The 21,599-nt window shown below is 42.1% G+C and overlaps 2 protein-coding genes across 6 annotated transcripts in view; both read right to left on the reverse strand.

The window, feature by feature from the left end:
• Nucleotides 1-21,599, reverse strand: part of PTPRZ1 (protein tyrosine phosphatase receptor type Z1) — a 200,882-nt gene that overhangs the window by 171,339 nt on the left and 7,944 nt on the right. The gene's annotated exons all lie outside the window — the stretch shown is intronic.
• On the reverse strand, nt 677-5,169 carry LOC128325681 (voltage-gated hydrogen channel 1-like). The gene has a single exon (XM_053251336.1). It carries the CDS (start codon nt 3,853-3,855, stop codon nt 3,238-3,240), a length of 618 nt encoding a protein of 205 aa, XP_053107311.1. The 5' UTR covers nt 3,856-5,169; the 3' UTR covers nt 677-3,237.

The raw sequence follows: 21,599 nt of genomic DNA on the forward strand, positions 1-21,599 counted from the left end.
AGATATGACAGAGGTCTATAAAATCATGCTGTGGAGAGAGTGGATAGAGAGAAATTCTTCTTCCTCTCCCATAACACTAGAACCAGGGTCATTCCATGAAATTGATTGCCAGGAAATCTAGGACCAACAAATGGAAGTACTTTTTCACACAATGCACAATCAACTTGTGGAATTCTCTGCCACAAGATCTGGTGACAGCCAACAACCTGGATGGCTTTAAGAGGGGTTTGGATAACTTCATGGAGGAGAGGTCTATCATCGGCTACTAGTCGGAGTGCTACAAGCCAACTCCAGCCTCAAACGCAGGATGCCTCTGAGTACCAGTTGCGAGGGAGTAACAGCAGGAGAAAGGGCATGTCCTCAACTCCTGCCTGTGGCTTCCAGCGGCATCTGGTAGGCCACTGTGTGAAACAGGGTACTGGATTAGATGGGCCTTGGGCTTGATCCAGCAGGGCTGTTCTTATGTTGATTCATCTTCTTCACTCCACTGGAGAAACTGAATGAAGCCAGCAGTGGTGGCATCAGAAATACTAGTGAATGGGGAGAGGCTTTAACGTTATATCCCTCTAGAAACTCTCTTGGAGATCCTACCACCACAGTTTTCTACTGAACCGTATAATCTATTGTAACCTACTTTGATCAAAAGACAAGGCATACATCTTTAAAATAAAGTATATTTATAGATCTTTTAAATGCATATGAACTGCTCTGAGAGGCTTTAGCCTGAAAGGTGGTATATAAACCATTCAAACAAACAACCAAGGCAGCTAACATGCTGAAAAAGTGAAATGTGGAGGGCATTATGATCATATTGCAACAGATGACTGGATTGTTGGCTTTTGATAGCTTTGAAGAGAAATGACTACAGGCAGGTTCACAAGGCATCAAGAGTGAGAAAAGTTGCACCTGCCAAAATCCCTTCTTCTACACAACTATCAAACATACAGTAGATCTGCCCTCTATTGCATCTCATTACCCTAATTGAATGCATTATAACTATCCATCTTCTACAACAAAGTGAAGGTGACTTGATGTATTGAGAAGCAGTCTTGTTCTAGTTCATTGTGCTGCAGCTGCTCCACTATCTGAACACAGAGACACATTGTTCTGGCCTAAAGTATAATCAGTGCCTCTTGGAAGTCCAGCTGGGACACAACTATAAGCATCATCCAATGATAGTGCAGTGAATTAGCGCCGTAGTTACATAAGTAAGTTCTTGAAGAGCATATGCTCCTTCCTGGGGATGATTAACCCCACTTCTTAAAAATAAGCACACTCTGTTCCTTTGGCTACCTCCTGAGGCTTTCACAGAAAGCTGCACAATCTCCAGAAAGCCATGTATCTTGAATGGACAGCATATCAAATTATGCAGGGGCAATATCTGCATATTGCAGATGGCTCTAAAACTATAACAAAGCATGCACCAAGATTATTTATTTATTTATTTATTTCCCCAAAATCAACCTGTTTTACCTTCAAACATAAATCAGGGGCTAATAATAAACTAAATAACTATCAAAACTATCACAATAAAAACATAAAACTATCACAATAAAAAACAACCAAATAGAAAGGCAGGCAAAGCTTCATCTAACCAACAGAACAGCTCTGAAAAGAAACCAGTAAAAAGAGGTCCTAGGCCCATAACAGTAGCTAGAGATCAACAAAACCAGCATTAAACCAATCCTTCTTTGGCCTTCCCCTTTAAAACTAGAACAATACTCTTCTAATATGACTCTCATAATGGGTGGCAATGCAAAAATACCTCACCACTGGGAGCACTGTACTTTCTTTGGACCATCTTAATTATAGCAAGCATGTTAGTTGCGAGTAACTGGCATGCTTCAGTAACCAATGCTTTCCAACAATACAAACTTTGAACTCAATTGGCTTTCTAAATAATATACAACACAACAAATATATAAGGAATAAGCAGAAAATGTACACATCAAAACCAAACAGCCAGAATCAATTCCTCTCCAGTTAGAAAGGCAGCTGAAAACAGCTGTGGCAAAAAGCCAAAATCTAAGTCAATCCAGGCAAAGGTGTGTCACAAAGGTGTGAAGGCCCGGAAGCTTTTCGGAGCAGTGGGGGACTTTCCCCATGGCCTTGAATTCAATTTTTTTTTAAGGCTCTTATGAAATAGTTACACTTTCAGAATGAAGAGTGAACTGTTCTTTAAAGCTGCGATTTCAAAATTGTATGGCTACCATACCATAATCCACTCTGCTGCAAATCTTTTAATGTCAAGATTCAAAGGCAGCAATATTGGAAGTATCACTACTGCATGTAACTAGTTTACTAAACAATAAATACTCTTGGGACTTGACAATGGAGAAGTACTTTCAAATGCTGCAGATTGCAGAACAGGTATTTGGTCCAGCCATGCAAATTGGTATTCGCCAAACATATAAAGTTTGTTTAGATACTGCAATTCACAACAGAATTAACTAGGCATTACAGTTCACAACAGCAGTAACTGAGGATAACACAAATTTCACAACATGATTACTGCTGAGCTTGGCTTGCTCTACTTAAGGATAGTAGGGAAAGGAAAGAATCTACTGTAAATAAGGCAGGCCATTAAAAGGATGGCAGGGGAGAACTGAGATATTTATCACAAGAAGGAAAACATAACAACTGGAGGGAAAGAAAGGGGATGTCTCTTTTTCTGTGTGTGTACATGTGCAACTGTAAGCATACTAGAAGTAAATTCCATTAAACCAAATTGGACTGACTCTCTAGTAACTTTGTGTTAAATGGGGTGGGGGGGGAGAGAAAATAAGCAAGTTAAAATGCCACAAAATAAAATGGAAATTGAATACAGAAGAAATGGAGGGAAGAGAAAGGAAGAAGAGGGTGAATCTCTGCATGCAAGTCTCTCTTTCATACACACATTGTTGAACTTGGAGAGTACTCCTCACTCTGGCACCACATAACCTGCTGCTGCTTCAGAGTAGGACTGCACAGTCAGCAAGTTATTCAGTAACTTTCTTTTCCTGAGCTGTTGGCTGTTGCTACCACAATTAAGTAGAGCAAGCCAAGCTCAGTTTCTTTACTGCATGGGCCAGAGACAGTCTTTCCAATGCAAAATGCAGCAATGTACCTGCACATGCATATTGCCTATGTGCCTCTGCTCTTCCACTTCTAAGACCACAAAACACTGGTGAAGCATTGCGGCTGCTAAGGTTAATGCACAGCACACTCTGCCACTTGCAGCTCTAGCTCCTTCTCTGCTCAGCTCCTTTCTAGCTGTTGGATCTTTGGGGTATTCTGGAGATTGGATTGTTTCAGGGGTAAACGTCTTGAGCGTTTCTTAAAAGAAATAAGTATTCCATTTATAATCCTGGCCACTCGCCACAGCCTGAGAAGGATAAGAAATCCAAGGCCTCCAAAGTCACGTTCTTCAACCAGGACAGTGATGTCGAGGGCAAAAGAAATGATGACCACTATGACATCCAGGACTTCGAATGTATGGTGGAAGAATTCCAGGCGATAGGCAAAGAGTTTAAAGGCAACTTCCATCAGGAAGAGGGTTACAATTAAAAAACTCAGGTAGTGTAAGACCTTTGGTGCAATATCATCTTTGTCTGGATGGATGACCTTAAAATCCATAAGCATTAGCCCAATTGTAAACAAGGCATCCAAGATAACAAAACAGACAACTACAATCTGAAATGTGTTTGAATGGAACAGCTTTCTCATCATCTCCCGGAAAGTTAGTGGCCCAGGTACAGTATCTACTTTAATGATGACCTCCGGTGTCCTCCTTCCATCTTCTTCTTTCCACTCCCATGTACTTAACTGGTCAAGATCATCACCCACAACTGAGAAATGCCTCAAGTATGCCGACATGGCTGTGGCTCAAACATATACCGCTCTGCAGAAAGGAATTTTTTTGTTTCTCTCTCTCTCGTGTTCACGTAAGGTCTTTGCTGCTTCACTTCTTAGCAGCAGCAGCGGCAAATCCTGGAACTCCTGAGCAACTTAGCAGCAGCTCTCCTAGACTCCTGGGAGCAGATCAAGCTTGCTTAGAACTGCAGCCTGGATGCTCAGCTGGGGCTACCGGCTTCTGCTGCCATTTCTGGTGGGACAGGTACATCTGGTCCAGGGCAGGGCTGGTGGATGGCCCTCCTCAGGCCCAGTGCCCTTACAGCTGATCGAAGATTATGCTTTGTGATACTGTGCCTGCTAAATATGCTTTGGCCAGAATGAAGTTTCAATTTTAGAGACTAATTTAGAAAATATATGACTCCAACCATACTTGATTTTCACACAATTTGCTTATGTCCTGGTTATACCAAAATGAATGTAACAGAATTACATGTGGAGCACATAAGTGTGTGTATATTTGACTAATTAATACTTGTGACTAATGGTTCAGTGCAGCAGGCAATAAATACTATCTATTTCCCAGCCAAAGTACTAACAACTGAGGGTGTACACAAGATTAGTCTGATTTTTTTAAACAAGCAATTTGAAGATTGTGGGCAAAATCCATCCTCTTAAAGCTGCTAGTGAGTTTTATAAGCTTTTTATAAGAAGAAGCTTCTCCTTTCTTTTTCTAGTGAATGCCTCATCTGTGATGCTCCAATATGATACACATCAGCATTTAAACACACACTTCATTGCACTTCAACAGGCTAAAAAGCCCACTGATGAGATCTGCTCAGCTCTTTTACTTTCTGTGCCATTCCAGGGTTTCCAAGTGACTAAAAAAGAAACAGGCTGGCCTGTTCTTTTGCCTTCAATAGCAGCATGATCTGCAGAAATCAGCAGGTGAAGCCTTCCACAGGATGGAGATAAGCATAATCGGCTATTAATGTCAAAACATGTAGTTGTAGTTAAAGGCCAATACAGAAGTTGGCAATGTAGCCATTTCATCATCATAATCTGCCTAGATGCATTGTCTTTTTACCTCTGCCAAATTCCTACACACTCCATGCCATTTCATCCCCTTCCCCCTATAACTGAACTTGTAGCAGTCAGGGGTATTTGAACTCTATTTCACTCTTTCTTTTCAGTGTTACCATATGTGAAGACTTCATCGGTGTCAGTTGGACCTGTACAGCAATGTTGTTGTTTTGTTATGTTGAGATCCACTGAGGCAGATACAATGTTACCAGTGAAGGGTCTGGTTGGTTCTACGTCTGTTTACAGGCCACAGCTTTGACAAAGCGGGGGGGGGGGGTTGGCAGATAACTGTCCAATAAGAATATGATCCTACAGAAGAAGGTTCTAACCAATCAAATTAAAGCCGCAAGAGCTCTACAGGTGAAGGCGTTGGCCAATCAATTTAAAGGTGGCAGCTGGAATAGGATTGGCTGGACATACCTGAACATTCCAGGGAGTGGAGTGTAAATAGTGGACCCGAAGCAGCTTGCAGGGAGAGAGGGAAAGCTCTGGAGGAAGAAGAGCTGAAGAGAGATGAAGTAGAAGGAAGCTCTTTTCAAAAGAGCAGATACTGAAGAGCTGTTCACTATAAAGTGGCAGGGGGGGGAGGTAACTTGGCACTACCTGAGATACCTTCAGAAAAGCTGAGTGTCTGCCTGGGCACCTTGCTGTTATACCTTAGCTGTTATACCTTCAGGAAGCCAAGCAGCTGACTAACAAAGATACCTCATCTTTAGGGAGCCTAGCAGTCAAGTGGTTCCACAAAGTGGAAGACCAGATTGAGAATTTTATGCCTGAGACAGCAGAGAAGGCAAAAACCAAGGACACCATTAGGGAATGCTATCCCAAGGCTATCTGCCTCAACAGTTACTAGAGGCCAGAGGAGGAACAAAGGTATTTGATATTGATACATATGCAATGAATGTGGCTCACTGAATGTCACTGGAGTGGACAAGGGGAATCTGGACCAAAGTGCTGGCAGGGATTAGGACAAAGTCCTGCTTACTTAGACATTACATTCAATAAATGAAGGCATATGCATTGACTTTTACATAATACAACATATCCTTTGCCATAATCTGTACCTAATTCAGATACAATTACATAAATAAGAGCGCTAATTTATATAAATATAACCTTGTTACTTCTGCATTCAGTTAGAACAGAAGTATCACTATTTGATCTGTTTTCCTCTACTCAGTCATGCAACCAACTTCACCTTAATACTCACAAAATTGTACTACTGAATCCCTCTAGCTACTGCAAATATCTGAATATTTTGAGATATTGGCACATTTATACACAACTTCCCAGGGGAAAGTAGATTATACAAATGTATAAATCTCACTTTCCTATTTCCATATTATCTCAGAGGCTTTTGCCTATGACTAAGGTCTGCAATAGGGATGTACACAAATCATTTTTTAAAATTCGATTTGTACCCAAATCGAATCATCCCTGATTTGTTTTGGGTCCAAATCTGCCCCCCCCCGAATCACCCCAGATTCTATTTGGATCCAAATCAATCCAAAGCTGAATCGTTTCAGGACAAAAAAGGGGTTCCAGGAGCAAAAGAGTGAGGTGGGTGGTAGTGCCCAATGGGTGGAAACTAGCACCCAAATCTCAAAGAAATTGGGCAAAGGGGGTGATTTTTTTAAAAAAATGTTTGAAATTTAAGCTTTTTCCCATAGTGAATAATAGGGATTTCACCAGCCCCATAACTCCACATTGAGTGCCAACCACCCCAAAAACTACAAGCCCATGAGGTATTGGTTTTTGTTGTGAAAAACCACTATTTTGTTGATAGTGGATTCTCTGGTCATTCATCATTTTGCACCAAAGATGATTAATGAACAAAGATGTCAACATATCATCTTCGGTGCAAAATGACGAATGAACTAAGAATCCACTATCATTGTTCATTCATCATCTTTTAAAAAAAAATCACCCCTTTGCCCAACTTCTTTGAAATTTGGGTGGTAACTTCCAACTGGCAACAAAATGGAGGTTTTTGGAAAAAATCTTCAAAGTTTTTGGGGTCTGAATCTGGCTGATTTGTTTTGTACCCAAATCTGGGCAATTGAGCACAGGGGTGATTTGTTCTGTCTACAAATTGCCTGAATCAGCAATATTCGGGTACAACTCATTTTGTACCCGAATTGATTCGCACACCCCTAGTCCGCAAGCTTGTGAAGCCTGTGAACAGTTTTGAAATTCTGTTAAGGAGATGCAGGCACCACCACAAAATACCTGCCAAACTGGAAGGGCCAGTCACAATATGTATGCAATGTATACATATATTTGCCTTTCAGATCCATGAAGGCAATACTTCTTTCCCCCGCTCTGTTGAAAAAAGCAATGTGTTGTCTTTTTCTGAATCTCATTTGTTTACCAATTAATATGCAATTAATTGCACCTCTCTTCATTTATAGGCATCAAAGTAGCTCAATCTGCTGCTGCTATCTCAAGTAGGGATGTGCATGAATCATTTTGGTGCCTCTAATTCAAGGCGCTGAAATAATTCGAGTTTCCCCTAGCTGAAATATTTCAGTGGGGGGTAAGCAGGTGCTTTAAACAGAGGGAGGCAGGTTTTACCCATCCCTCCAGTGCTCTCCACCACCAAAGTGCTGTCACTTCCAAATGGCCATACCATTTACCGTCTCTGCAGATAAGCCACGCTGCACGGGGGGCTTCATGCATAAGAACAGCAAGTTCCCTGTTCCCAGCTTCACACGGATGTTGTCATCATGAAAATGGCGTCCACGCACATGCAGATGCTCAGCAGTAGTGGCCGCCAGTGGATGCCATTTATGTGACAACGATGCCTGCGGGATGTTGGGAACAGGGAACTTTCTGTTCCCTTGCAGGAAGCCCTCAGCATGGCTTATCTGCAGAGATGGTGTGGCCGTTTGGAAGCAACAGCGTGACAATGGGGTGGCGGAGGAGTACCAGAGTGGGGTGGTCGAGGAGTGCCATTTAAAGTGCCCACTCGCTGTCATCATGGATGTGCACAAAGCGCTTTGTGCACATACATGCCTAGTCCCCAGATTATTATTATTGTTGTGGCTGCTGGTCTGGGTCATGCCTGATTGGCTTGGGATGGAAGTAGTCAAGGGGATGGGTGGACAGGACAGAGGAGTCAGCTAGCCAATGAATTGCCATAGCCACTGTTACACAGATCGCCTCACCACTTATTTCCTTTTCTGCTGCTCTTCTATTTAATATTTCATGCGTGCCATGGAGCTCTGTTCTGCTGTTCATCCCCTGAAGAAGAGGGGACTCAGAGGAGGCAAGAGACAAGTGAGACTAAATAAACAGGATTATTATTATTATTATTTAACATATTTTATACTGCCCCAAACCTACGTCTCTGGGTGGTTTACAACAAGATAAAAACATTAAAACATTAGTTAAAAACAAAAACAAGAAATTTAAAACAATTTTAAAAATTTTTTAAACCATATGCAAGATGTTTGGACAATAGTAAACACCTCTATGGGCACCAAGTCAGCTGTGAGCACTGGACTGAGCCTAGGATATAACCTGATTCATTCAAATCACTATCAGGTTGTGTGCCACAGTCACTGCCATGAAGGAAAAGGTTGGGAAGTTCTCAAGCGTAGATAATAAAGACTACTGGCTCGTGGTGAAACATTTCTCTGCCAGATTCATACAATACAAATCTCACAGCTGACAGTACAATTCAGAAAAGGCACAGGACCACTGAGAATTAAATAATAGCACCCTCAGTCCTTTTTGAACAGATCTATTTGTGATGAATGGGAAAAGAGAATAATTCCTAAGCTAAACTTATTTGTAGGAACATTCAATGAATGCTATTGAGGCTATTTTGTTTTCAAATGCCTGTATTGCTGACTACTGAGTCTGTTTTCTTGCTCCAGCCAAGAAAACCAACTGATGCCAAACACTGTAAGCCTCCATAGAAAATGTTAATGCAGTGGTGCAGAAAATAAAAAATTGACAACTTGGAAAACAATTGTCCAGAAACTTTACAAAACGTTATTTCTGTTCCCATCGATTTTAAGGAGACCGTCTAAAGTAGCTGAATTGTCTTTTACTGAAAACACTCTCAAAGTGCTACTGAGTCAGACCATTGGTCCATCTAGCTCAGTACTGCCCACTCCAATAGCAGCAGTTCTCTGGCGCACCAGGCAGGAATTTCTCAGCCCTACCTGGAGATAAAGAAGTTGATCTATCCATAGCACTGAAGGAAACCAGAGAAGCTGTAAAATCCGCTCTAATTGCCATTGCCATGGACTTGTGGGCCCTGTGCAGTGCAGCCTCTGCCTTTTTGTCTGCCAGGTCTTTGAGTGTAGAATCCCCATCCCTGGAGACCACCACTCCACGGAGGAGTGCCCCCAAAGGGGCGTCTGTGAGGAGTGCTTTAAGCAAATCTACAGTCTCGTCCTCAAAATTATAAAGCCTATTAGCCAGTGCAGAGGCCCATTTGGATGTGGATATAGAGGTCTACTCCTCCTTAACTGTGTTAGTGAAACCCTCCAGCATCACTGATTTAGTCTGTGGAGCCTTAAGTTTAGGCAGCACCAATGATCCCTCAGATATTGTGGAACACTGATCTGCCAGAAGCGGTTTTATACCCAGCACAGCTATTAGAAGCTGGAAGTCCTCCAACAAAGAGAGCCCCTGGTTATGCATATTAGATACAGGGTCATCTGGTAGTTCGCCTTCCTCAGAAGAGGATGAGTCAGAGTCCAGTTCACCCTGTATGGAACAGTCCCTGCCCTCACAAGGGTTAAACAGGTCTTAGGATTCTTCTCCCAAATCCTCAGAGGATCTGACTGCTCTGCTCTTGTGGTGGGCATGCAGGACCCCTGTCTTCTTGCGCTTCTTGTGAAGTGGGTGCCCTGCTTGTGAATCTGAGTAAGAGGAGGTGTACCCAGTCCTCTTGTGAACCTGAGAATTTTTCTGTGCCTTCAGGGCAGCAGCAAAGGATTGTTGCACAGCCTCTTGTATCCAGCCCTTCCAGACCGGAGGATCAGGTGCACACACACACCCCCGGCCACCTATGACCAGATCACCCTGGGGGGGGGTGTTATAAGGATTTAGGGGTTTCAGCGGTACATCAGAGTCCTTGTCCCACCGCCCCCCGGGCAAGGTCGGATCTCACTGCCTTTTGCTGAGGTATACTCTTGCCTTGTAGATGCTGCTCCTGTTTTGCCTCTGCGTGGTCCCCCATGGCCAGAGCGCTGGGGTTATATATCCCTGTGTTCTGTGGCTCCTCGCCCTCCGAGTTCGTCTGTTGGTGTTGGGCCCAGCCAGCTTGCTGCCTCAGGAGTAACAGGCCACACGCTGGGGATGATTCCACTGTAGCGTGTTGAGAAGCTGGGGAAAGGAGGGGTGGAGGAGGGTAGTATGCCTCCTCAAGTGCCCTCCCGGCAGCCCTGATTGGCAATTTTGTGGCCTCCATCAGAGAGGTTGGCAATCGCCCCTGCTCAAGGAGCCGGTGCCTCCTTTGCCCTGGCATCGGGGAGGTCCGGTGGTGGTCCTTGTGCTCAGGATCCCCGCACTCCACTCTGGGCCTAATTTTGGGGGTTGAGTTGAGTCGCTGTGGCCCACTGGCACCAGCAAGGCTCCCTCCCTCTCCTGCCATCGGCGGTGAATGTTTTTGGCTCTCCTGTGGTTTCGGCGGGAAGAGCTGTTGGCGGACATGCCCCTCCCTGAAGGCCAGGACGCCTAGGTTCTTCTGCTCTGACACTGGCCAAGAGGGCAAGCAACAGAGAAGAACAGGAGTGGGGAAGGGCCCCATAGGCAAATAAGCAGCAATAGATTGAAAGCAGCGAAGAAAAAAGATAAGTGTTTTTTGTTTTTAAAGGTGGCGAGAAACAGGAGCCAAGAACAGAGTGAAGGATAAGGACAAAAGCGAGAGGTCAAAGTGTGGGAAGGAAACTAGAATAAGGAATCAGCAAGGAGATAAAATGAGCAAGCAGAACAAGCTGTAGTAAGTGTGACTCTCTGGAGCAGAGGCAGGAAGTAAAACTGAGAAGATCCGCCCACAAGGGTTGTTATAGGATCTTCAATTAATTCTACTTCCTGCCTCCTGGAGCACATGGAGGGACATAATCCCACATTGGATGATCTCCTACACCAGCTGAGAAGGCCCCATTCTGAATGCATATGTGTACACACTGCCTTGATCCTCCCACCTAAAACAAAATTCATTCCACACACAGATGAAAAAAAAAATTAGAGCGAACACTGATCCAGAGTTAAGACTAGTTTACTATTTCTTGGATTTTTATCCATTCCTTCTTCAAAGAAACTCAAGGCAGCATACAGGGCTTGCTTCCTCTCCTATTTTTTCCATAAAGCAACCCCATGAGACAGACCAAGTTAAGAGAAATTGACAAGCCCAAAGTCACCCAGTGAGCTTCACAGCTGAGTGGGGGTTTGAACTCAGGTCTCCCTACAGAAGTCCAATACTTTTAATCACTACACCACACTGGTTTAAATAAGAACTTTCATTGTTGCTTATGTATGTAGAAAGTACTCATCCATAATAAACAGAATAATGACCTTAACACATGACTTCTCTACAAGAAACCAGTACTGCAATTCACTGAGCACTATTTCTGTAGATGAGGGATAAAGACCATACCATTCAATTCCATCTTCCACTTTTGGAAGCCTTCTCACTAGGAAAGATAAAAGATGTTGTTTGCCCCTTCTACCATTTCCCCTTACTTTCAGGTCTAATTTATCTTATAATTTAATAGGGGTGTGCAGAACTGGTTCTATTCAAATCCCTAAAAAGGGGTGGCGGGGGGAAGCACCCTCCCCAGTCCTTAAAGCTACCCCACCCACCCCCTTTGAACTGGCAACCTCCGGTTCCATACACATACCTAGTTGGCCGTGCCACAACAGCAATGTGATGGCAGTGCAGTTTCTAAACCGATCAGATCAGTTTTGGAATTTGTGGTCATGCACAGCCCTAGATGTCAACCTGATGCCTCCCTTTAATATGGAAGAATTTTAAGTGCTTCTAAGCTTTCTAATTTAAGCATTCCAGAGGTTCAGACTGTATTGGATAATGTCCCACTTAAGTCTTAATAGCTTAAAGGAAACTATTCCTATTTAACTCAAATTTAAAACTTTTCACTGAGTACTGGAATAGCAAAATTAGCTGATGCAGCATCCAAATCAACAGAAAGCTAGACATTAAAGGAAACTTGTAATGATTTGCCAAGAAAATTTACATACACTAATGACTGTGTGAAATTCTATTAGTGTGTGAACAGAAACAGGCTTTAATTCATTAAGATCCATCTGGGCCTATTTAATTGTATACAATATTCAAAACACTAGAAACAAGGAAACTAGATACAATATTGATACATTTTCCCTTTTTAAAGGACACCCTTGTTGTATTCCATCCAGTAATATTTTGTATTTAGTTGTTTGGATGTTTATCCCAATGGGGATCCTGCAGAGAGCGTAGGAGAGAGGGGAAGAAGGATAATACGGAGTTGTTAATGAATAAACCTTTAGTTAAATCTACATAAGATTTATTTGTGTCTATGAGGGAAGCAGCTATAAAAAAATTGGTGATGAGATTTTGAACTAGCTAAGTGTGTGAACCTACAAAGCTTGTGAATGTTCCTGCAGCCTCATTTCATTGCATTACTGGGTCTACATTCCTGAACTGCTTTCTACAATCACTGCTGCTGATTATTACTCCAGTTTCCTAACCTGTACAATCCCTGAAAGTACTTTTCCCATATCAGTCCTGGACTCAGTTGTTCACTACAGCATGGCTCAGATCCCACTAACACCTTTTTTCTTGTCCACCCCAGGAGAACCTGCTCTTCCCTGGAAACAATGGAGGTTCTATTTCTGCAATTATCTCACTATACAGACCTCTGATTTTACCCAGCTAAGCAGAAGCCCATATTGCTCCATTGCCTGGGCCCTGAAGATCAGAAAATATATAATCATTTGCCCTTTCCTGCCAACTTGGAAGGGGATGCCAATTCTTATGAAGCTGCTCTTCAAGCCTTAGATGATCATTTCAATCCTACTTTGAATGTGACTGCTGAATGTTACAAGTTCTATCCTAGATCCCAACTGCCTGGTGGATCTATTGATCAGTATGTTACAGCATTGCATGTCTTCAGTGTAACCTGTGAGTTTGCCAGTTTTATTGATGAAATGATCAGGGATCAGATTGTTATGAAAACTAACTGCTCCAAACTGTGTAAAAAAACCCTGCTATTGTAATGGAAACCTACCTTGGAAAAAGTTATAGAGTTGGCTAGGAGGGTGGGAAATGCTCTTCATTGTGCCAAATCACTATCTTTGGTACCCCAAAACCAACTTGCTTAAATCCAGGCTGTTCAGTCTAAACCCTTCCAAGCCCAATCTTTTCATATGGCATTGCCTCAGGAAGTGACAGCATAAGAAAGGAGGAGCTACCAATGCTACCAATGTGGAGACTCTGCCCACAAAGCCAATTTTGCACTTGAGAAAGGTGAAAAAAAGGGGACACAGGTCTGTTGTCCACCTCATTACTGATTCACCATATGAGGAGGATTAGGCAGATGATCCGCTTCCTCACAGCGTTTTAAGTGTGACAGAATTAGAGGCTGCCTCTCCACACTGTCAAGTAAAACTTAATGGCCATGAAGTGATTCTAGTTCTCCGTACACCATCATTTCCCATCTAGTTTACAAGAAATTCCTTACTATATCAGATCTGCACTTCCAGCCTTTCTGTACTCCCAGCCTTCAGACATCCATCCACTCATGGAGGATATGGAGGTTCCCCAATGCCATAAATGGATACTTCACTGCTGTCCTGGAATACAAAGGACTGCAGAAGGGAAAGTCTATATGTCACAAAAAGGAGCTTCAATATTGGGCTGGAAACATCAGAACGCTCTATAAATCTTTCCGTACTATTTGTGTGTTAGACACAAATATAGTACGGAAAGATTTGTAGTGCGTTCTGATGTTTCCAGCCCAATATTGAAGCTCCTTTTTGTGACATATAGACTCTTAGACACAAATATTATGGAACTGTATTACAGATGATTATGCATCCATATGCTGATGATTGCTGATTTCTCAGATATTTTTGCTGACATTCCTGGTATTGCCATACATTTCAAACATAAAATTCAGATGAAGGCATATGTAATACTTGCACAACACAAAATGAGGAATGTACCCATTGCATTGTGCCAACCACTTGAGAGGAGCTCTTAAGACTACAGCATGCTGACATCATAGAGCCTGTTGATTCATCAGAATGCATGTTTCCCATTGTTCTTGTGCGGAAATCAAATTGTACACATCGAATGTGTGTAGATGTAAGAGATGTGAATTCCAACATGGTAGTTAATTGTCATCCATCCATTATCCAATATTAATGAAATGCTGCTTACTCTGGAAGAGGCCTCCATGTTTACAACTTTGGACTTGTCTTCAGCCTATCATCAAATTCCTCTGCTCAAATGTTCTCACAAATACACAACCTTCATTACCTCAAAGAGTATTTTTCCAATACAAAAGACTGCCATTTGGAATAGTCTCTGCAGCTTCAGTATTTCAACAAATGATGCATGCAATTTTTGGAAATACATATGGCGTCACTTTCAGGATGCCTTTTTAGTATATGGCAAAACCATTGAAGAACATAATGCTAACCTGACAGAAGTCTTACGAAAACTTCAGCAACACAGACTTACTATCTCTGCAGAGAAATGTCAGTTTTGCACACACTCGGTAATGTACTTGGGACACACACTTTTTCAGAGTGGCATACATCCCCAAATAGACTTGGTGAAAGTTATTCAGGAAGCACCAGAGCCACACAATAAGGATACACTTTTATCATTTTTAGGCCTCTGCATTACTCTAAATTTGTTAGACAATTTGCCTTCAAAGTTGCTCCATTTCATACTTTTTAAAAAGAATGTAACATTTAACTGGGATGCATCCTGCAAGGCTAGTCTTCACACCATCAAATCGGCCATTGCTGAAAGCCCTGCTCTCACTTCTTCTGACACCAACAGGCACACTATTATAACCACTGATGATTCTGAATATGGTTTGGGTGCTGTTTTCATCCAGCAAAAAGGGGACAGGGAAGTTACAGTCACCTTTGCTTCCAGAGTGCTTACTGCTTTAGAGCAGATGTATTCTGTGATTGACAAAGAAGCTCTAGCATGTTTCTGGGCAGTGAGGCACTTCAGGACTTACTTGTGTGGCAGAAAATTCACTTTACAGCCAGACCATAAACCCCTATCTGCTTTATTTACTATTTGGGGATCCAGTCAAGAAATCCCAAGAATAGCCAAATGGATCACCAGATTTATGAATTTTGACTTCCAGGTGAAATATCTTCCAGGTCTTTGGAATACAACTGCAGATTGTTTATCGCTACTTCCACTTCCAGGCCATGAGGAGATCCCAGAAGATGAGTAATTGCACAACTAGCTTCATCCTCTCATGGAATGATCACATTTTCTGAATGGAAAGCATCCCTCAATGCTGATCAAGTGCTTACTGAACTTAAACCTTACATAACTAATGGATGGGCCACCTCCAGCCTCAGAAGCAAGATGCCTCTAAATACCAGTTGCAGGTTAGTAACAGCAGGAGAGAGGACATGTACATACCTCTTGCCTGTTGGCTCCCCAGAGGCATCTGGTAGGCCACTGTGTGAAACAGGATGCTAGACTAGATAGGCCCTGGGCCTGATCCAGCAGGGCTTTTCTTATGATGGCCACGCAAAAACAGGGTATCTGAACATCTTCAACCATACATACACGTAGCGAGTGAGTTGTCCCTTCTCAATGAGCAGAGGACTGATCATTTGGTGGTGCCAACCTCCTTACAAGCAAAAGAGATCAAAATTGCCCATGAAGATCACCTGGGCATGAGCTTGACTAAAAAGAGAATCAGAGAAGGTTTTTGGTGGCCAGGTGTGGACAAACATATTGAAAATGTAATCCAGCACTCCATGGGTTGTGCTGTATTTAGCAAATCACAGAAGACTTTTACCACCCCCTTGACTCTAGTAGAGTATCCCAATGGTCCCTGGAGAAAACCTGTTGTGGCTATAATAGAGCCTTTTGATAAACAACCTGCAAAACAAAGTTTTGTTATAGTGATGGTGGATTACGATTCCAGGTGGTCAGAAGTTTCATTTGCTGACAACATTATCACAAACAAGGTGATCCAGTTAATGACTGTAGTTTTTGAAAGGGAAGATCTTCCTAAAGAAACAGTGACTGGCAATGGGACACAGCTTACCTCATTTGAAATGGGACAATACTTGCATAAGCATGGGATAAAACACAAGACTCTTTCCTTGTTCCATCCTCAAAGGAATGGCTTATTGGAAAGAATGAGCAGATCAGTGAAAGAAAGTTTATAACTGTCTACTATGCAACAACAACAACCCCAGAAGGGGAAAATCCCTGAAACTCTATTTGCTTATCGAACTACTCCTCATTCTACAACAGGAAAATCACCTTTTGAACTACTGAGAGGATGCAAAGCTATCACAAAATTTATCCAATGGCAACAATTGATAGGGTTTCCATGCCATCTTACTCTGAGGATGCAGAGATTTGTAACTAGGTAATGGAGAAGCAACAAAAATATAAACTGTATGTAGATCAGAAACGGGGTGTGAAACAGCAAACATTTCAAGTGGAGGACTTTGTTCATGCATGGCTGCCTTATAGTGAGAAAAGGATGTTCCTGATATTCTGGACCAAAACAAATAATCAAAATCTGAGGCGCTTTTGTCATATTGGATGATGGAAAGTTTGAGACTCTCCAGCATACATACTATGAGTATGTAAGAGGGCAGGACGTCTGATCTCAAGAGAGGAACTGAAGAGGAATTTGAGGATAAGGTTTCAAGTTCCCTTTCTGGTTTCTCCAAGATAGGGCTGTCTGTGAAGACAATACAGTCTGTGAAGACAATACTGAGCTAGATAGACCAATGAGCTAAGACAATGTGAAGACAATACTGAGCTAGATAGACCAATGGTCTGCCTCAGTATATGGCAGTTTCCTGTGTTCCTATGATCTTTCCTCTAGTTTTGACCATGCTGATGAAAGTGATGGACAATCCTCCATACCAGCAGAACAAACAGCTCCTTTATCAGAGAACCCAATAATTAGGAGAAATGTGAGTGACTGGAGACCACCTAAAATACTTCAAGATGTTGTCACTAAATTTTAAATCTATTTTAATTTTGGTTGTTATAAAGGGGAGAGATGTGTTATATTATATCTATTAATCTTCTGTATTTAGTTTGTCCCAGTGAGTGTCCTGTAGAGAGTGTAGGGAAGAGGGAAAGGAGGAGAATAAAATGGAGTTGTTGCTGAATAAACCTTTAAGAAAAACTTAACATTTGCTTTTAAATCTACATACAATTTCTTTGTGTCTATGGAGGAAGCAGCTATAAATCAACCTTCTATTTGTCTCATTTAAAAAAAAACTTCATAGTAATCTTGTTACAGAATTTCATTTTTGGGCTGTCTGAATACCCTTTGAAACACTCCTCTAAGAGGTGTTTGGCATGGAGTAACTTGAGTTCATATGCAGTAAGTTCCAGGAAGAAATGGTGTTTTATACACAAGCCAAAGAATATTTAGGGAGTCAGCTACAGAAGGAAGCATGGAGGCAGGTTCCTATCAATTTGGGGGTCTACAAAAGTTTGCCCCCCGTACATATAAAACAGACATTCCCACACAGTCACTCTTAGCTATTCATGAGACTTACGGGCTCAGATCTCCATTGCCTATATTTTCCCAACATGTTTCTACATTCCTTCACATTCCTCCTCCATACAGCAACCCCATTGATTCATCAAATCCTTCTAAGCCCAAAGGCAAACAGGAAAGCTTCCCAAAACCAGTTTTGGCTATCAAAATAAAACTCTCTTTTTGTCTAGTTTTTTTCCCATTTTCCCACCCCATTACCTATTTTTCAATTGTCTTACACGGTAAGTGTCTTTAGGTAATCAGTAACTGGGGATTACTTCAGTGTCCCTTGAATATCCCATTTTGTTATCCTATAAATTACACCCACCAGCCCCATACAAGGCATGCAATCTTTGGATTAATTCTAGAAATGAATCTCTTTTTGCCTTCTCATCGCACCTCACCATCCTTCCACTGAGATGTGGCTTCCTTGCACCTCACCTCAGTTGGGTAATTATAGAGAGTGCCCCTTCCCCGCTCCCCGCTCCTGGGAATCTACTATGTTTAATCCCCAATGTCACTCTCCCATCCTGGGTGTGAATGTGTATGTATGCATATGGACGTAGAGAGGCAGGAATCCAACTAGCCAGGTTAGAAGGCTTCCTGAGTTCTATCCTTTATAGATTCATGGAAAAGGGGTACATCCCCAACCCCCATGGGGAGGGTGGTAAATTCCTTCCCCAAATAAAAAGGGGATCCCTGTATGGACCACCAACCAAAAGCCAGTCCCAAAAGACCGCAGACTCATTAGAAAAGAAATCTGCAAGGAGAAGGAAGCCATCTCGGCCAGCTGACTCTCTTAAAAGTTTGGTCAAGAACATCTTGCAACTCTTATATGTCCTGATACCACATGGACTTCTCCTACAGACCACTCTCTCACGAGAGTGTGTGCTACAGTCAGAAAGAGCCTCCCCAGGCTTTTAGTAACATGGTCAGAAATAATTTTTGGTAGAATTTTTCCTCTCTGGAACACCCACACAATGTCTTTCTAAATTCTGGAAAGCCTCAGCTGCCTCTGCTTACCCCCTTTTTCTTATCACTATTCCAGGTTCAAAAATGGCCATCTGCCCCATTCATGGCACGCACCTGGCTAGTCAGGGAGTGCCCTTCTCTTGGGTACCTAGTCCCAGGAACCACTGGTTTCACTCTATTAGCAAAATGCTAAGTCAAGATTTATGCCTATTCCTAAAAATCATTGTTCTTTCCATAACCAAACTCTCCTATCCAAGAAATCTTCTGTAATTCCCCACTTCCACCTCAGTCGCATAAGCCCACCTGAAACCGAGCGGTGACCCTGTCTCAAACCTAGTAAGTAGTTTCTCTGTGACCTTCCCTACTGTTTCTACCCAAGTCTGTTTGAGTTTCTCCCTTGGATTGCCCCCACTTCCTTCAATAGAAATCAAGATGGGGCCAATCTGATTCCTATGTCCAAACCTCTTCAGGTGTGTATCACCTTCTGCTCCCTTCCCTGACCCTCCAATTGGGTCAAGTTGCCTTTTCTCCCCAGCTTTGGTTGGTCTTCTCTGCTTTTGTCTCTCACTGTTCTCTGCTCCCCATCCCCAACCCTACATTGTCTGTTAATCTGAATTTGTTTGAGCTCGTCTCTGGCAATCCCTTGTTCCTTCCATGGATGTTCCCCCCAACCCTGCCCTCCTTTCTTTCCGAATGTAGTTTGGATCTGTCTTGGTCTGATTTCCCCTCTTTCCTTCCCACTTCCCCTCCTCCATCTTTTAGTATAGCATACACATGTTAGCATCCACACTCATTACAAGTATAATAACCTATAGAAGAGGTCAAGAGTAGTGTCCAGACATGTGGTTCTATGTCACATGGGAATGTCCTGCATATTCAAGTTATTCAAGCCTCACACTGTAACCAATAAAGTATATTTTTATTTGGATATTAAACCTGTGGTTGTCAATTGTTTATGGGAAGACTGCCAGCTTTATAACCATGCCTTGAGTCCCAAGAGAGGCACAACAGTGCCTCTTTGTAAGAATATAATATTTACTCATTTCTTAACGCAGGGGTTCCCAACCTTAAAAAAAAAACCAAAAAAACAAGTGTAGCCCTTTTGTTGCAAACATTCAACTCAGGTACCCCATCGAGATTTTGTGTGCGTTCATGTGTGCCCTTATGAGAAAAAAATAATGTTAAAATTACTAACTCTTAATTCAAGATGTTTCAAGAGGTCTTTAATTCAAGAGATGTTTCATTCACTTGAGTGGATGCTGGGATAAAGGGCTGAGAATGAAGACCAGCAAATTGTCAATTTAAAACTACATCTGTCTGGCTATTTCAAGGCATAATTAATCTACCTGTCACTCTGGCACTGTAGCTGTAATTATCTATGGCAAGATGCCCAACTCGAATAAGTCTGAAAGCCACGTTTTCAATTTTATTAATCTAAGAGGATTGCACCACTATATCAACCACAGAAACACATTTTTGTCACTCAAATGATTTCAGTTTCGCCTACTCACTTTTAAGCCCTTTTCTCTATGCACCGACAATACACTCTCTTTCTCTCAGCAGTCCTGACTCCACTACTTCTTTTCTTTCTGTCCCCACCCACCAAAGATATCTGTTGTTTTCTTTTTATTCCTGCAGTCTCCGTTAATACTCTGCTTCTGCTCTTACCTTTTCATCGCTATTCTCCCTTGTCAAATAGCAACAGTTCATAAGGCATTCACTCTTCCAACAAACACTATGGCTTTTCTAGAAAAGGCAGCAAACCATGGACTACAACTGTTGTACTCGACAGAAAACTCCATACCTTCAATTATCCTGGGGAAAACTACACCCTCCAGTCTTATGCCACACCATGCCTAATGTAGTTTAAGGTTAATCTAAATGCTGGGGTGTGGAAGATCATCTAACTAGAAAAAATCTGTGACAAAATCATCTCAAGCATACAATGTTTTTTTATTAAAAGCATTTGTTGATTTTCCTTCTCTGAACCTTCCCCCCAGAGCCTCGGTGTTAAATGCAAATTAAATGTTTTAACTATTGGCTGGTTCTCTATCTCCTGACTGAAACTGGGGGGAAGCCAGTTCAAAGGAATTTCAGTAACAGGGCATTGAGAAGTGTGGCCAATGGAAGTTCCTTGATCCTCCATCTTCTCCCTTAATGCATCAATAATGTTCCCAGATACACCTGGTTGGCCACTATAAGGCAGAATAATGGACTGGATGGCCTGATCCAGCCAAGGCTTTTCTTATGTTCATCTTGATGAACTTAAAACACACACACGAAAACAGTGCTTTTGTCCACTGGTAAATTGCTTGTGGTAAATTGTGCTGGTAAATCAATTAAGGCCACCTAATGGTGCACTGGAGAAATGCTTGACTAACAAGCAGAAGGCTGCTGGTTTGAATCCTCGCTGTTACTATATCGGGCAGCAGCGATATAGGAGATACTGAAAGGCATCATCTCATACTGCGTGGGAGGAGGCAATGGTAAACCCCTCCTGTATTCTACCAAAAGAAAACCACAAGGCTCTGTGGGCACCAGGAGTCAAAATCGACTTGATGGCACACTTTACCTTCAATCAATCAATCAATCAATCAATTAAAAATACATCTTTATTTTGTGGGAACAAAAGTGTAGGGAGAAAACCAGAAGTATTTTTTATTTTTTGAGGAAAGGATGTTGGCTCAACTCTAAAACTGCAAATCTCGCCTAAGCATGTGCTGAAAGGCAACCTGCTCCTGAATTCTAAGTATGTGGGTGACTGCAGTTAATGAGTGATAAATGAAAGGCATTCTGCACATATGTACATATACTTTTCTGCCCATATTCCAGGATGCAGTCCTGGTACTGAAAATAATAATAAAAATGTGCAAGCCAATATATGATATTCCCTATCCCTGTCTGTCCATTTTTCTGATGCAAATCAGGTTGATGTGATATGCGATATTAATGCACCTACTTCTAACAAGATTA

This window comes from Hemicordylus capensis, chromosome 5 (assembly GCF_027244095.1).
Source record: "Hemicordylus capensis ecotype Gifberg chromosome 5, rHemCap1.1.pri, whole genome shotgun sequence".
NCBI classification, from domain to species: domain Eukaryota; kingdom Metazoa; phylum Chordata; class Lepidosauria; order Squamata; family Cordylidae; genus Hemicordylus; species Hemicordylus capensis.